Source organism: Lepidochelys kempii, chromosome 16 (genome assembly GCF_965140265.1).
Source record: "Lepidochelys kempii isolate rLepKem1 chromosome 16, rLepKem1.hap2, whole genome shotgun sequence".
Taxonomy (NCBI): domain Eukaryota; kingdom Metazoa; phylum Chordata; order Testudines; family Cheloniidae; genus Lepidochelys; species Lepidochelys kempii.
In genome coordinates, this window is record NC_133271.1 from 21956577 (window position 1) to 21973327 (window position 16751).

The 16751-nt window shown below is 43.8% G+C and overlaps 1 protein-coding gene across 2 annotated transcripts in view; it reads left to right on the top strand.

Annotated features, from left to right (window-relative positions):
- The window catches only part of COL5A1 (collagen type V alpha 1 chain), a 249106-nt gene that overhangs the window by 218915 nt on the left and 13440 nt on the right, over positions 1 to 16751 (top strand). The window contains exons 51-64 of one of the 2 annotated variants that reach the window (XM_073313982.1): positions 737 to 790; positions 910 to 963; positions 1492 to 1545; positions 2448 to 2501; positions 3286 to 3393; positions 4271 to 4324; positions 4428 to 4481; positions 7301 to 7408; positions 8056 to 8109; positions 8540 to 8575; positions 9476 to 9529; positions 10075 to 10333; positions 11246 to 11358; positions 13636 to 13704. In XM_073313982.1, the coding sequence (XP_073170083.1) occupies positions 737 to 790; positions 910 to 963; positions 1492 to 1545; positions 2448 to 2501; positions 3286 to 3393; positions 4271 to 4324; positions 4428 to 4481; positions 7301 to 7408; positions 8056 to 8109; positions 8540 to 8575; positions 9476 to 9529; positions 10075 to 10333; positions 11246 to 11358; positions 13636 to 13704 (1125 nt within the window). Of the gene's footprint in view, positions 1 to 736; positions 791 to 909; positions 964 to 1491; positions 1546 to 2447; positions 2502 to 3285; positions 3394 to 4270; positions 4325 to 4427; positions 4482 to 7300; positions 7409 to 8055; positions 8110 to 8539; positions 8576 to 9475; positions 9530 to 10074; positions 10334 to 11245; positions 11359 to 13635; positions 13705 to 13759; positions 13829 to 16751 lie in introns of both variants that reach the window. The other variant, XM_073313983.1, reaches the window with a different exon arrangement.

Here is a 16751-nt window from a genome sequence, read left to right on the forward strand (position 1 = left end):
ATTCTGTAGGCATTGTACTGGGAAGTATGGCAGCATGTTTGAGCCATTAAATGCTTTGTGATGCTCCCTGTGTGAAAGATGCTCTACAGAATGGGTCAGATCCTCAGCTGGCGTAAATACAGGTTGCACTATTGGCTTCAGTAGAATACTGTTGATGTACAGCTGCTGAGGAGCTGGTCCAATGGAATTAAATTCTAGTGATATTTATGTTTTTAAACAGCCTGGCAGTTCAGTTTTATCACTTTCTATCTTCACATTCTAAGCTGCTGCTAGAGGCCTGTCCCAAACCTCCAGGTGTCACCCCCTGCCCCAGGCCTTTCTTGAGGCTCCCCCAACTTCATTCATATCTGGATCCAAACTTCAATGATGACCCTTAATTAATCAAAACAAAACCTCCAGCTCCAAACAGTCTCAAAGTTTGGAAAAGTTTTTATGACTTGCCCCATGTTTATAATGGGCTAACCCGAACATTGTTTATTAACACCCCTGAACTTTTCAAAAGTTTGGATCCTGATCTGAACTTCACAGCTCATCTCCATGTATGATGGCATGATCCAAAACTTAGGATCCTTTCAGCTTTGGGGATCTGAACATGTCAGAGCTGTGTGGCTCAAGACTTTGCTGTGTATAGAAGCTCTTTCAGTTGTGTCTGGAATAACAAATATATGTTGCTTTAGAGTTCTCCGGTAACTGTCCCGCAGCTGACCTTGGGATATCTTTCTCCTTCCTTTTGCAGGGTCCAGTTGGTTTTCCTGGTGATCCTGGTCCCCCTGGAGAACCTGGCCCAGCTGTAAGTGCCAATCATTCAGAAATGATCTCAGTGAGGCAGTCAGAATGAACTGCTTTCACACTAGACTGGAGAAGGGCAATTCTTAGTACTGTATATAAAATTCATTTTCCTCCTCCTAGGGTCAAGATGGTCCCACCGGTGACAAAGGTGATGATGGTGAACCTGGTCAGACTGTAAGTACATTCTGGTATGCAAGGTCTGTTAGGTATTAGGATTAATGTATTCACATTCTGCTGCTCCTTGTTCCTAGGTCTAACTTTTGCCCAAATCAATAGAAATGTAGGAACATAGGGAGAGATTTCCAAAGGGACAAATGGTAGTTACTCACCCAGCTCCCATTGACTTCTACTGGGAGCTAAGTACCTGACTTCCATTTGTGCTGTGAAAATCCTGCCGTCTCTTCTAAGTCTAGCTGTCCACCAGCAGTGGACTCTGTAGCTTGAGTATACTATGTGTTTCCTTTTATTCATTTTAAGATGCCTATTATATTTCAAGTCACCCTTTTGTTCTTGCATCATAAAATGGGGTAAAATAAGATACCAGCTGTCTGATTAGCAGTCAGACCTCATATTGTCTACCTCTCCTTAATTCTTAATTGTAATGCAAGCTAGAATTGCTCAGGTCACATGTAAGACACCTGGTCTGTTTCTTTTACTTGTCATGTTACAATTATGAGCTGTTTTCTTCTACTTTTAACCTAGGGATCTCCTGGCCCAACTGGAGAACCAGGCCCATCAGGTCCCCCGGGGAAGAGGGTATGTTAATTTGTTAGAATGTTGTTTCATGTACATTTTAATGAGATTTCTGAAATTAGTATCATCATAATGCTTTAATTCTAACAGGCCTTATCCAATCAGTTCACTTAGTAGAGTTCTTAAAGTTCTGATCAAATGGTAAATATCTGCTTTGCGTGGCAACATTTGTCATTTCAATATCAACTGTGCAATATTGTCATATTGATGTATAGAAAGCCTCCACTGGTTCAAATGCGCAAAAGTCAATGGAGCTGTGCATTTTTATACCAGCTGGAGTTCTAGCCCATGTGCAAAATGGTCAGTAAAAATAATATACACTGAAAACATTGATATGCATTTGCCTGTCTGTTTATGGACTGATCCTGCAAACACCAACAGGCAGAAAGTTCACTGCTCTTGGAGTCCACAAGGCAGTGGAATTTGTCACCAGCTCTCCCAAAAATGTGTGCATGTGGATCCCATGTGTGTACACGTGTGAGCACCCCCCCAAAAACTGAATCAGTAACACATAATAATTTATTTTCTGAAACTAAGAACAAAACGTGAGAGAATTCACACACTGAAATGCAATAGTTTGTTGGCAGTGTTTAAAGATGGTTAGAGGTCAATCCAAAGCCAGTGGAAGTTAATGGAAAGGTGCCGATTGAATTCTATGGGCTTTAGATCAGGTTATTGGTATCCAAAATAAAATGAGATAAAACATCTGGCTCTCCCATCCTATTTCTGCCAAGTGTTCATCTGAGGGTTAATTTATTAGGGTGTTAATTTTGAAGGCCATTGGCAGATAGCCACCTTGATGTTATTTTCCTCTTTGTTTACAGTATCTCTGTAAATACCACCACAGCCATTCCAGACAAGCTGTGGTCTAAGATGCTAATGCTTCTGTTTCATGTTCTCACTAGGGTCCTCCTGGTCCAGCAGGTCCTGAAGGAAGACAAGGAGAGAAAGGAGCCAAGGTAAGGGATGAACGTATATTGATAAAATCAGAATCTTCAGATGTGCCCTCTGCCGCCCTTTGTATGCAACACCTCATAAAATCTTGTGTGGGAAGAACAGAATGTCATTTCACTCTGTATTTCAACAAACCATAAACCCTGGAATTTGGGGCCACCAACTTCAAAGGAAGACTTATCTTCTAAGTGTTTGTTTTGCCATTTAACAAATTCCACTGGATATTTATGGAACTGTAAAGGGCTTTGGAATATGTTTTTGGTATCGAAAGTGTCATTTACTGTTTTGTAAATAGTAGCAATAGTATACAGGACTATGTAATGTCCTAAAGCAAACATGATATTCGCAAACAGTGATTATCCCAATAACAATGTTGAGCCAAAATTAGAATAGTGTTGTAAATGGTATTGTAAGTTACATTATTACTATTATTAGTTATGATATACATTGTGGTAGCACTCAGGAGCTCTAGTTGCACGCTATTGCGCTAGGTACTGTACAAACACAGAACAAAAAGATGGTAGAGCTTACAGTCTAAGCAGTACTACAGCAAGTTGGTCAGTAAACAGGTGGAAATGGAAAAAAGTACTGCAACTCCAGGATTTGGCTTTCAGTGGGTGCACTAGAGAGCAGGATGGGATGTGGCAGGAAGAACAGATTATTGGAAGGTATAAAAATAGGGAGGGAGTTGCATGCATCACACTAGGTCTGATCAACTGTAATTAGACTATTTTAAAGAACAATTTGGTGCTCAATTGAAAACTGAATCACTTTGTTGCCTGCCACCAGGGTGAATCTGGCCTGGAAGGACCTCCTGGGAAGACAGGTCCTGTTGGTCCCCAGGGAGCTCCAGGGAAACCTGGTCCCGATGGCCTTCGAGGAATTCCTGGCCCAGTGGTGAGTATTTAAAAACTGAGGCTAGCCCCAGCAAGCTTTTGAACAGGAATAATGACCAGGCCTTACAATAAAGCATCTCTCGAAGAGGAAGCTGAGCCACAGAAGCGAACAGTCTCCAGACTTAAATGCCTGATGTCTGGTGGGTAGGAGATTTTAGTAGAGGGGCCATGGCTCTAGAATTCACTCCCCCACCACCCAGTGGTGCAATAGAGGCCAAGTCTGCTGACTTTTAAAGCATGATGGTGTATCTGTTCTTTTCCATGGCTTTTGGCTGAGTTTTGGGGTGGGTTGGTATTTATTTCACTTATGGTGGGGACAAGGAAGTCAAGGGAAACCGTGTTTGTTTGGTTTTCATTTTTTATTAAAGGTTGAAGAAGCTCGAGGGTAAAATTTTCCAAAGTGCCTACGTCCAATTTTCAAAAGAGACTTACGCACTCGGGAACCAAAGTACTATTTACTTTAGTTTCTTTGGTGCACTCAGGCAAAACTCTCATTGCCACTTAGGAGTAAAGGAGGACTTCAAGATTGGGCCTTGTATTTTGCTTTTGTGTTTGTTTATTTTAATTTCAGAAGACTTGATCCAAATCTCCTTAAAGCTGCTAGAAAGACTCCTGACTTTAGTGGCCTTTGCATCAGGCCCAGACCATGTGTGTGCTCCTGGAGCATTTCTCATTGGGTGTTAAAATTAAGATTAATTAAGATTAAAATATATAAATGTAATAATGGTTATAGAATGAATCATTTTTTCTAGAGATGGGCCCAACCCACAGAGTTCACATATGGAGGGGTAAAGTTTGGGGTGCCCAGATCTAGAATTTCACCACTGGACAGCCTCTACTATGAATGCCTAATCTGAGTGGATTGCATTGTTTTACAGGGTGAACAAGGGCTCCCCGGTTCCCCAGGCCCCGATGGTCCTCCAGGCCCACTGGTATGTCTTTATAATCCAAGTTGTTTGGTTACTTATATACTGAATCTTGCATTTGGTGTATATTATTTTTATCTGAGTTTCCTCTTCCTTTATTTTTTTTAAGGGCCCACCTGGTTTACCTGGTCTTAAGGGAGATTCAGGTCTTAAAGGTGAAAAGGTGAGACTGCTACATAAAACATGTTCAGAAACTTTTATTTTCAAATTCATTTCATTGATCTCCCCACCTCCCCACCCCCGCAACTCTAAGGACAGTACGTCATAGATGTCAATAGTGATGCTATGGTGATGACATGTATATTATAACAGATTCTATAGCTTTTGGGGTGAAAACCCCCCTCCCCCCCGTGAGGTAAGCTGCACAAGGTCTCGGCACTGCTTAAGTCCAGTATAAACACTATTTTGAGGTCTTAAATGAGACTGAAGTGGTGCATAGGCCTTGTGAAGTCTCTCTGCATGGGAATGGATTTATCCCTCTATGCATAGTACACAGTAAGGTTCCACATTGGTCCAGAATTCACTGTTTTCACCACAGGACGTGCTAAAACAGAAAGAGGGACTGTTGAGGATATCATAACCTCAGGATATAATACTGTCAGGCAGTTCTTTAGAGCAGGCCTCAAGCATACAAGAGGTGTCTGTCACAACAACTACCTCAGTTATGAATCTTCAGGGTATATATGTTGAGTATCAGATGGGTTCATTGACCAGGAAGACCTGTAAGTGGGTCAGGAAGAAATTTCTCCCCATAGTTCAGTGTGTAGCACAGGGATGGGTAAACCTTTTGGCCCGAGGGCCACACCGGGGTGCGAAACTGTATGGAGGGCCGGGTAGGGAAGGCTGTGCCCCCCAAACAGCCTGGCCCCCGCCCCCACCCCCTATTTGCCCCCTCCCACTTTCCACCCCCTGACTGTCCCCCTCAGAACCCCTGACCCATCCAACCCCCCCTGCTCCTTGTCCCCTGAATGCCCTCTCCTGGGACCCCCTGTCCCCAAACTGTCCCACCCCCCCGGGATCCCTCCCCCATCCAACCCCCCCGCTCCCTGTCCCCTGAGTGCCCTGACCTATCCACACCCCTGCCCCATGACAGGCCCCTCGGGACTCCCACGCCCTATGCAACCCCCCCTAACCCCTGACTGCCCCAGAAACTCTGCCCCATCCAACTGCCCCCTGACCCCTGACCGCCCCCCCGGGACCCCCTACCCAACTCCCCCACTGCCGTCCCTTTTCCATGCTGCTCAGAGCAGCAGGAGCTCACACCCCGTTGTGGGGAAGGGGCCGGGGGCAAGCCTCCCGGGCCAGAGCTCAGGGGCCGGGCAGGACGGTCCCGCAGCCCAGATGTGACCCGCGGGCTGTAGTTTGCCCATCTCTGGTGTAGCATTACAGACAGGCCAGTCCTTGCCTACAGACAGCCCCGCAACCTGAAGCAAATACTCACCAACAACCACATACCACACAACAGAACCACTAACCCAGGAACTTATCCTTGCAACAAAGCCCGTTGCCAACTGTGCCCACATATCTATTCAGGGGACACCATCACAGGGCCTAATAACATCAGCCACACTATCAGAGGCTCGTTCACCTGCACATCCACCAATGTGATATATGCCATCATGTGCCAGCAATGCCCCTCTGCCATGTACATTGGTCAAACTGGACAGTCTCTACGTAAAAGAATAAATGGACACAAATCAGATGTCAAGAATTATAACATTCATAAACCAGTCGGAGAACACTTCAATCTCTCTGGTCACGCGATCACAGACATGAAGGTCGCTATCTTAAAACAAAAAAACTTCAAATCCAGACTCCAGCGAGAAACTGCTGAATTGGAATTCATTTGCAAATTGGATACTATTAATTTAGGCTTAAATAGAGACTTGGAGTGGCTAAGTCATTATGCAAGGTAGCCTGTTTCCTCTTGTTTTTTCCTACCCCCCCCCCCCAGATGTTCTGGTTTAACTTGGATTTTAACTTGAAGAATGGTCAGTTTGGATGAGCTATTACCAGCAGGAGAGTGAGTTTTTGTGTGTATGGGGGTGGGGGGGATGTGAGAACCTGGATTTGTGCAGGAAATAGCCCAGCTTGATTGTCATGCACATTGTGTAAAGAGTTGTCACTTTGGATGGGCTATCACCAGCAGGAGAGTGAATTTGTGTGGGGGGGTGGAGGGTGAGAAAACCTGGATTTGTGCTGGAAATCACTTTAGATAAGCTATTACCAGCAGGACAGTGGGGTGGGAATAGGTATTGTTTCATATTCTCTGTGTATATATAAAGCCTGCTGCAGTTTCCATGATATGCATCTGAGGAAGTGAGCTGTAGCTCACGAAAGCTTATGCTCTAATAAATTGGTTAGTCTCTAAGGTGCCACAAGTCCTCCTTTTCTTTTTGCGAATACAGACTAACACGGCTGTTACTCTGAAACATGGCTAATGTGTTATACCTTCCTGGGAGTTACCTGGCATTGATACATTATGCAGGAAACTAAACTGATCCGTTCTGTTATGCTTATGTCCCTATGCAATCTCTAGTTATCAATGCTGTGTAGTGCACCCAGTGAGCAAGAGGCAAAGAAAGAGGCAGTAACTTGGTAGACACGCTTGCTTGAGGTAATGGTTCTGAACCTTATTTGTAGAAATTAACACGGCATATGTCAATGTATGAAAAGAACAGACTCCAGAGTACAGCAGTGCCACTTCTGTCATCATCTTTACAGCATTCCTTTAGCAAAAAGCTCATGTTTTTCATTACACTCGGAGTTGTGGGCATTTTTGGCTGCTTTTCATGCTCAGCTACAAACACTTTCCTTGTGCCTGCCCATCCCCGGATTCCCAAAAGGTACAAACACTTTCCTTCCACCTGTTTAGTTTCTTCCTTTTATAGATGGGTCTTCTGGAGGAGTTTCTGGTGCTCAACATCTTCCAGAGTATGACACAGCTGATCTTAATTAACCTCTGCTATTTATGTTCTCTAGGGTCATCCAGGTTTAATTGGCCTCATTGGGCCCCCTGGTGAGCAGGGAGAAAAGGGTGACAGAGGTCTCCCAGGACCCCAAGGTTCGTCCGGACCTAAAGGAGAGCAGGTAGGTGTTTTTTAGGGGCACTTTGGAGTCATTCGTGAGTCTTTCATTAAATGTGCCTGGGAAGCGATGCTGAGCCTTCATATGGGCTTAAAGGATTAAAACCTTGTTTTTTAATAGCGTAGTTGGCCTTCTCTGGTCAGAAGCATCATCTCAGCATGACACAGGGTGCTTTTGCTAACTTTTTAATGACATTTCCTATACAAATATACTATACAGTACCTATAGAAGCTAGAGATGGACACCAGCTGGAAGTTATTCAGCTTAAAGGAATTCAGTTTAAGGGAAGTTCTGCTCCAGATCCAAAACTGGTTTTGGTCTTAGTGATTTGGGCCTGTCCTTCTAAAGAGACGCTGAATCCCCGTGCTCTGAAAGGTCAGGGAAGTGGGCAACTTGGGCCTATCTCTAATGGAAAAAAGTGAGACCTGGAAATGAGGTGGCTCTTTTAAGGAGTCAGGCCCTGGGACGGTACACTGATCTCTGTGTGTAGACCCTCACACCTGCATGGATAAGTCCGCAGGATGGGGGCTTTATTCCATACTTAGTCATCAGTCACTAAGCACCCAAATTTGAAATCTGAGCTCATGGTACGTAGATGATGACCAACATGAATACATTGAAATAAACTTTATTTTGCCTTTACTTTTTAGGGTATCACCGGTCCTTCTGGTCCAATTGGACCGCCAGGTCCACCAGGATTACCGGTATGTAGCTGAAATCAAAAAGCCATTTGGTCAAACAGCAAAAGCACAGAACTGCAAGTCAAACAATCTGGGGCCTATTTCTGGCTCTGCCACTGATGCAATGTGTGACCTTTGACAAGTCACGTAAATGCTCTGTACCTCAGCTTCCATGAAATATGGATAAATGTGTGATACACACCTCCCCGGGGTATTGTGCAGCTAAGTTCATCAATATTTGTGTAGCACTTTGAAGTGCTTTGTTATTATTAATCATACATTTCTGATGTTCACTAATAGGCAAGTAAAGTCAAACTCTTCAAATGTCTGCAGAAAATGAAAATGGGCACAAACATGGCTGAAGTGAATTCATTGAAAAATTCAAATGACTATGAAATGATTTCACATTTTTTGCCGAATGCTAATGATATATTTTTCTCTTTCCTCTCTTCAGGGTCCCCCTGGTCCAAAGGGTGCTAAAGGGTCATCAGTAAGTATAGACAATACAAAATTAAAAGGCTGAGGAATTTTTATTAGGTGCATAACCTACTGTCACCATTAGAAATCAGTAGAGTCAAGGCAATTAGCTAAAGATTATCTTAGCAAATACAGTCCTTTCAGGCTGTTTAAAATGAAAAATTATAATTGGAAATATTTCTTTTAAGCACATTGTACTTTCTGCCACATTACTGTTGAGAAGATCAGAAATATGAAAACAGTAGAAAGTAAGAAGAAAACCTATTGCTGTAAAGATGGAGACCTTAAAAATGGACAGTGAGGGAAAAGTGGTAGGTGTGACACAGAGCAAAGAAATGGGTGGAAAACACCCAGTTAAGTTAGCTTAATGTCACCAGTTCCTCCTCTGTGAAGTTAGAACTATAGCTGGTTGAAAAATGCCAGTTACTTTTAATGGGGAAATTTTAAAAAAATGTGTTTATCAGTATGTTCTATACACAAAATTCAGTTATTCATTACACAAACAAAAACCTAAAATTTCTGTTTCAGTTTCTGAAAACCTTTTTGGTTTAAAATGTTCATGTTTTGGGGAAAAAAAAGAAGCCTACATAAATCCTAACCAAAATATGGACATTTTGCCAAAAACTTTTACTGAAAAAGTTTCTCAGCTTCTATTTTTTCAGCAAAATATCAGAAAATAACTGCCAAAATGAAAATGTTCTGCAAAAATATTCATTTTGGTTAAAATGCTATTTTTCATCCCCCCAAAAAAATATTTTGACAAGCCCTAGTTAGAACCATGTGTGGTTGGTATAGCTGGAGGCTGAGGAAGAGCCCTTCCTTCAGAAAGGAATTTAAAGAAAGAATGACATGCATGGACAGCTGGTATTTACTGAGTGAGCCACTCACACTTGCTTCTGTTTTTTGCACTCAGGGCCCAACGGGTCCAAAGGGTGAATCTGGCCATCCAGGCCCACCAGGACCTCCCGTAAGTATAACCCATTGTGGTGACGTGTATGGTGAAATGAGAGCTAGAATTAGTGTGTGACATACCGCTGGGAACCCCGGGAGTTCTTGATAAGGAGGCAGAATGCAGTGAGTCCATACCGAGGAGATAGATGCCTTAGAAATACCAGAGAGGGAGGTGAGGCAAGAAGGCTGAACAAAAAAAAAGGAGAGAGGTGTGCGTGGAAAGGTTCAACCCACAGGCTGAAGGTGAAGAATCTTTCTTGAAAGACTTTCCAACTAGGGTGGATATTTTTAGCACCAAAAGACTTTCCCAGCTGTCTGCACGCCTTGTCCAGACTCTCTCCTACTACACAGGTTGAATGCCTGAGCCCTGTAAACTTCACTGGTGACTGAGGACTTTCATTAGTACCATAATGGACCTTTGAGACCTCCTGTGTGTGCGTGTCCTGTGGCGGTGAATCTTCCTGTCACTAGTGCAGCATGTTCGTTCCTGTGGCTATCTCTTCTGTTCCTTTCACATTTCCCCCATGAAGCTAATGTTGCAAGTTCTTTCCTCACACCAAGGGTCCTCCTGGGGAAGTAATCCAGCCCCTGCCTATCCAGTCCTCCAAGAGGACCAGACGTAACATTGATGCAAGCCAACTGGTTGATGAGGGAAACACCGATAACTACATGGATTATGCGGATGGCATGGAGGAGATCTTCGGCTCCTTGAACTCTTTGAAACTGGAAATTGAGCAAATGAAGCATCCTTTGGGCACCCAGCATAACCCAGCTCGTACCTGCAAGGACTTGCAGTTGTGCCACCCCGACTTCCCAGATGGTAGGTTCTTGGGGGTGGGGGGCAGAAAGAGCTCCCAGCAGAGTTCATAAATCTGCAAAACCCTGTTAGTACAACTTAGTGCTGGTAGGAAAATAGGATTTTTATTTTCTTGCGAACATGAGGTGAGGGGTATGGGCTTGTCACAAGAGCCCCTCACCCTGTTGCACCCTGGGAGGTGTAGTTAGGACGGAGAGCCTAGCCCATAGAGGAGAATGGGAGCAGAAAGCACTCGAACAGCAACTCCCATGAGGCGACCCAGCTCCACTTTGAATCAAAATACTTCAGTTTTTGGCCGAAAGTCAAAAATGGGGGGGGTGTTTCAGGCATTCCATTTTTTTCAATGAAACACTGAACATTTCCACAGGCAGTAGACACACTTTTCGTGAAAAATTTAGTTTTGTCAAAACCCCATGTTTTCCACTGAAACACAGTTTTGACGGAAAATATCCAACCGGTTCTACTATAAATCCAATGTGTCAAGCATGAAGTACTGTATAGATATATACTGGGGGCCAGATTGTGGGTCTGGCCACTGGAGCCTTGTCTACCCTATGACTACCACCTGTTCCAAAAGCCACTAATAGGTGTTGGAATTAATGAAGCGTTTATTTGGAAATTTTTCAGGTGCGTAAAAGGCTGCAGCAGGATCACTGTAGTAGTGTTCCAGTTTTGAATTTGTAATGGTGACCTGTTCCACATACTACACTTTGCATGTTGACTGCGGAGCCTTGTTATATCCAGGTCTCTATTACTCTATTCGCTATATAAGGAGAAACGTGTTGGCTGTCCACATAGATGTAATATAATCTTATCCCTGGGATGGAAATGGTTGGGTTTGATCCTGAGGAAGTTGTGGAAGTTCTGATACATTCTTAACTTCATATAGGCTGATCGTTTTTCCTCAACTTCCAGGTGAATACTGGGTTGATCCTAATCAAGGATGCTCAAGGGACTCTTTCAAAGTTTACTGTAACTTCACAGCTGGTGGCGAGACCTGTATCTTCCCTGATAAGAAATCTGAAGGAGTAAGTTCCCACAAACTGTGTAGTTTTCTTCGGAAGCTGGTAATGGAGTGTTTTCTATTGTGCATATTCATAGCTAGTCACCTTGATCAGATAACCTCGACAAGGGAAAGTAAAAATTAAAGATCCAATACATTTTGTTAATGTCAGACTCAAGACTAGTTTTGGAATATGTTTACTGAGCGCATTTCACTGGATGAGTAAGCACTTTTTACACTGTTTTAGGGCAAGGTTTTGATGGTCTCTGAAGCATGATGCATGCTGATACCTTACTTTTTTTTTTTTGCATTGCTTTACAAAGACAAACTTCTCCTTCATTGTCTCGACTGTAGTTCACCATGAGGTTTATTTAATCTACTCTTTTTATCCCCAGTTCAGCAGTTGCTGCTACTCTGATGGTTTTGTCCCTCAGCACTGCTGGTTCCTCTTCTACTTTGACCGAATCTTCTGACATAGTGGAGAAATGTTGTTCTGCTGTAATTTCTCCTGTTATTCATGTTGGGTATTTGGGTGTTCCAAACTACCACACCGAGGATCAGGACAGTTCATGGCATTCAGTTGGTACACAGACGGGGTGTGAATCAGTTTAGTTAACGGGCAACGATATGCTTTCCCATCCTCATAATTCCAAGGATCCCTCCGGTAGTAACTCAGCCAGTCACATCTAGTTGACCATGACAAGTCCTCTAAGTGTCTTTCAGTTGCAGTAAGGTGCTCCTCCCTGCCCCATATCCATCTGCTTTATATTATGGGTTGATCATCAGGTGTAAAGTCCTACTCTTAAATTTAGTGTCTCCACTAGGTAAATGTGATCTCTTCCAAGGTGGCTGCCAAGGATCCTCTCAGTACCATCAAGAAGGACTTCACAGGCTGGGTTAGGGTATAGACAAGAGAGATTCATCACTCCTGTGCACCCCGATATAAACTGTTCACTTGCTGAGATAATTCAACCCCTAGAAATATACATCAGCATGGAACAAGCGATGTGCAGTGCAGAATTTCCCAGGGGTTCTTTTGGGGATTGTTTAAACAGAAGATACATTTCTTCTCTTTGGTGTTAGACCACCGTTGTTCTTCTCCAGTCATTGATTATTAAACTATCAAAATCTGAGTATGATTTTGTAGTTTTAAAAATTCTTACGGTATTGACTTTGCAAGTAGATAATGTTATTGCAGTATTCCCAGTGGGACTGATTCTTCTAACACATACAATGGCATAAGTGAGAGGAGAATCCAGCCTATCTGCCTCATTAACATTAATTACTTGCATAGGTATTTGTGGCTATTTTATTATGGGCCGCTGCGTGGCCTGAAAAATGTATCCTGTCTCAGTGCATCCACAGCATGGCAAAAATGCACTGTTTCATGTTATGGTTCTCCTCCTGTGCAGGAGAGAATAATCCCACAGCACCTACATCTAGTTCAGTCATTGCTCTTGGAGCAAGTGAAAGCAACAATGAGGAAGCTGGTGGAATAATGAGGGAATATTAACTAAACTCTATTGCTGCCTCCTCCCCCATTAACCACATCCCTTGGTCTGACTGAAAAGGGAATATTCAAATTCACAGCTGTAAAGGGTCCTCCAGGAAGGATGGTTTGGCAACTCTTCTCCTTATCAAGGTCACAATCTGGATCATTACAGACTGTTCAGTTGGGACTCCACCATGTATTCTGGTTCATTACCTGCCAAGGACTACACATTCCATTTACAGTATGTTACTGGTGCTCAAACACACAAAGCAGATGCTGGTGTTTTATTAATTCACCTAGCCTAGCCTCTCCTGGCCCCAGCACATCTGGATTTGACATTGGACTAACATCAGCCTTCTCCATTCTCAGTGTTGCTTTTCCATCCTTGCCCCCCACCAATCCCCATGTAGATAAATGGATCGTTTTCCGCTAATACTTTTCTCTCTCTTTTTTTTTTTTTTTGCCATCCTCCCGCAAAATGTGCTGCCAATTTTCCATCAGCAGATATCTAGAGGTTACAGATCATTAACCTCGTAGCAATGAAAGGTGATGCCAAGGCAGTTTATACCTGTGTGCCGTGGTGGAATGTCCTAACCCCAATGTCAAGCGATGAACCTTCTAATTTAGAAGCTGTCAGGACCCTAAGGCTCAGCAGACTGTTTTTATTACCAGTGTATAAAGTTTAAGAAACTATGTGTTAAAGTTAGACAGTTTCAGTGAGACAGACAGACCCAGGATGTGCAATTGAATGTAACCTTTTCTTTCTTTGTTTCTCTCTTTCTCTCTTCCACTTTCCCGCCCACAATTTAGGCTAGAATTACTTCTTGGCCAAAGGAAACCCCGGGCTCCTGGTTCAGTGAATTCAAGCGCGGTAAACTGGTAAGAGGCACCCTACCGCTTTCTGTTGGTCTTTAACCCGTCTCATATTTTACAGAGCAAAATGGCTCGTTGGCCCAAAGAGCAGCCTTCCACCTGGTATAGTCAGTACAAGCGGGGTTCCTTGGTAAGTGGCTAACCTTGGCCCTACAGTCTGAATCTGAGCACGTCAGCCACGTCCGCTTTGGTTATGGCCAAACTGTTTGCACTCTGCATGTTGGACTAATAACCATCATAGGACACCTTTAAAAAAAAATTAAGGTGGAACACTGACTAAAATATATTGGAGGCACATTTATATGACTCTCTTCGGGGAAGGTGCTTAACACTAGGCATTCACTTGAGTACCTTGCTGGATCAGGGTCTCTGACGGGAGTTGGTAGCTTCTTTAGTACAATATCCGAATCTAGCAGCTGGAACTGGCCACTGTTCTGAATCACAACCAGTCATCACTGTGCTACCAAAGCCTACTAACTGTAGCCTAGATCAACACTTACATACTGCAGTGTTCGGGTCTACACAAATACTAGACTTGGCCAGAATTTTTTTTTTTTTTTACGAGGAAGTTTTCCAGTGGAAAAATGGGAAGTTTTTCCCTCAAAAATGTCTGTGAATTATTTTCTGTATTTCAGCCAACTCTAAGGGCACATGTGGCATGTAATAGAGTAATAAGCCAACCCACTGGAGTTAGATCCTTCAGTTTCATGTCCCGATATTGTTGCTGAGTCCAGGGCATCATGAGTCTGTCTTCAGTACACTCTCCTAGCAGAAGTATCCCACTTCCCACACCACCTCCATTAGTCTTGGTGAAATGGAGTAAAGCCACTGAAGAAGAAGGGTTTCAAACCATGCACATACTCTCTAAGCCTGTGTGAACTAGAACTTGGCCTAGAGACACTGTTAAAGTTTTAAAGGGAAGAAGAATCTCTGTCAGTTGAACAATTCATGATATCTCCATTCTACAACAGAGAAACCAAGGAAGTGAGGAATTGAGGAAAGAAGGAAAGCACAGATAGTTTACAAACAAACATCTACAACTCTCGACCTTTTTCTTCCTAAGGCCCCCAACATGCTATTAAAAATTCCTCGGCCTGACTGTGCTGCAACTGGTTTCCTGCATATCCAGGAGCTCAAAAGCCAGGGCCGGCATTAGGGGGTCGCAAGCAGGGCAACTGCCTGGGAACCCCCACCACAGGGGGCCCCTCGAAGCTTTGTTGATCAGGCTGCAGCTTCAGCCCCACATGGGGTGGGGGAGGGCTCGGGCTTCGGCTTTCTGCCCTGGGCCCCAGCAAGTTCAGCACGGGTCCTGCTCTCTGGTTTATTTTGGCAGACGGCTTGAAACTTCCTTGCAGCCCCCCACAGGCCCCGTGGTTGAGAACCACTGGTCTGCAATACATGCCCCAGAGGTGTTGGGGGCTGGGATGTAGCTGTGGAAAGATGAAATCTACTGTAGAATGACTGCGTTTTATGGAAATACAGAACAGTATCCAAGGGTCCATAAACTATGTTTGTAGGTTTCATTGTGGAATGATTAGCATGAACAGGGCCCTTCAAAGAACAGAAAGCTCCTGAACGAATCTCAGGTCCGTTGGGACTTGTGAACAAGCAAGTAATGAGCTCTGTGGAAATCAATTGGATTTGGGAAGAAAAGAATACACACTGGGCCAGATCCTCAGCACCACGGGAGTAATTAGAGCAGTGGTTCTCAAACTTTTGTCCTGGTGACCCCTTTCACACAACAAGTCTCTGAGTGCAACCCCCCGCTCCCCTTACCAATTAAAAATATTTAACGCTATTATAAATGCTGGAGGTGAAGCAGGGTTTGGAGTGGAGGCTGACAGCTCACGACCCCCCAGTGTAATAACCCCAGTTCGAGAACCCCTGAATTAACGCTACACCGTTTTGCACTAGCAGAGGAGCTGACCCGCTGTATATACCCAGCATCTCCTTAGAATCCTAGAATATCAGGGTTGGAAAGGACCTCAGGAGGTCATCTAGTCCAACCCCCTGCTCAAAGCAGGACCAATCCCCAATTTTTGCCCCAGATCCCTAAATGGCCCCTTCAAGGATTGAACTCACAACCCTGGGTTTAGCAGGCCAATGCTCAAGCCACTGAGCTCTCCCTCCCCCCTTCCTTCCTCACACACAGAGTCAGCCTGCTTGGGCTGTGTGGGCCTCCTGTAACTTCCTCTGCAGAGTTTTGCTGCAGTACACATCAAACTTCCACCTTAAAAACCAACCAATAAACAAAGACACTGCCTTATTTTCTCAAGCCATATTCTTTGTCACTAAGCGCTGAACACTCTGATTCTGTCCATGAGAGAGCAACGGCTTCCATAGCTGTTCCTGCAGCGCACACCCCAAACAGCGGTGTTGTATTCTGAACGTGTCACAGAGGGGCTTAAAACCAGCACTTCAGCCTCTTAAGCATCTTGAAGGGGAGGGGTAATTTCTCATGACTTAATTTCAAAATACTTCACTAATTAATATCTGTATCTGTTTTACTGGTGTTTTTTTGTTCAGTCCATTGAGTATTAGCCACTCACTTTAAGGGCTGAATAGCCAGTCTAAAATTTTGGTTATGGGGTGTTTTTGTTTTGTTTTTTGCTAGGAACTTCAAAGCTATTTGGAGCCCTTTGTTTCATCTCTCTCTCTGTTGCCTTTTTCTTGCTCTGTACCTATGCTACCCTTTCTTTTGAAAAGAGCCCCCAGCACCTAGAAGATATTTGTCAATGGAATACCCCAGGGTTAAACATGTGACCCATAAAAACAATGCTTTGGTTCTAAGAACACAGCCAATGTCAGAAAAATGGATGGAACAGAATGCTGGTACTGGTAAGTGGAGGGAGTTAGTGCACTTTGACTGGAAATTGAAATCCTGACTTAGGTCAAAAATGTAAATGAGTTTGGTGGGTCTCTTATAAGCATCCAGTCCTGCTTTTGTTAAAGTCCATAGCTAGATCTCCGTGGATTGAGTGCCTGTCTGCACATCCCAGACACACTGGACACTGGGGGTTTGAGCCAAAGGCTGTTGAAAGGAATGGAAAGAC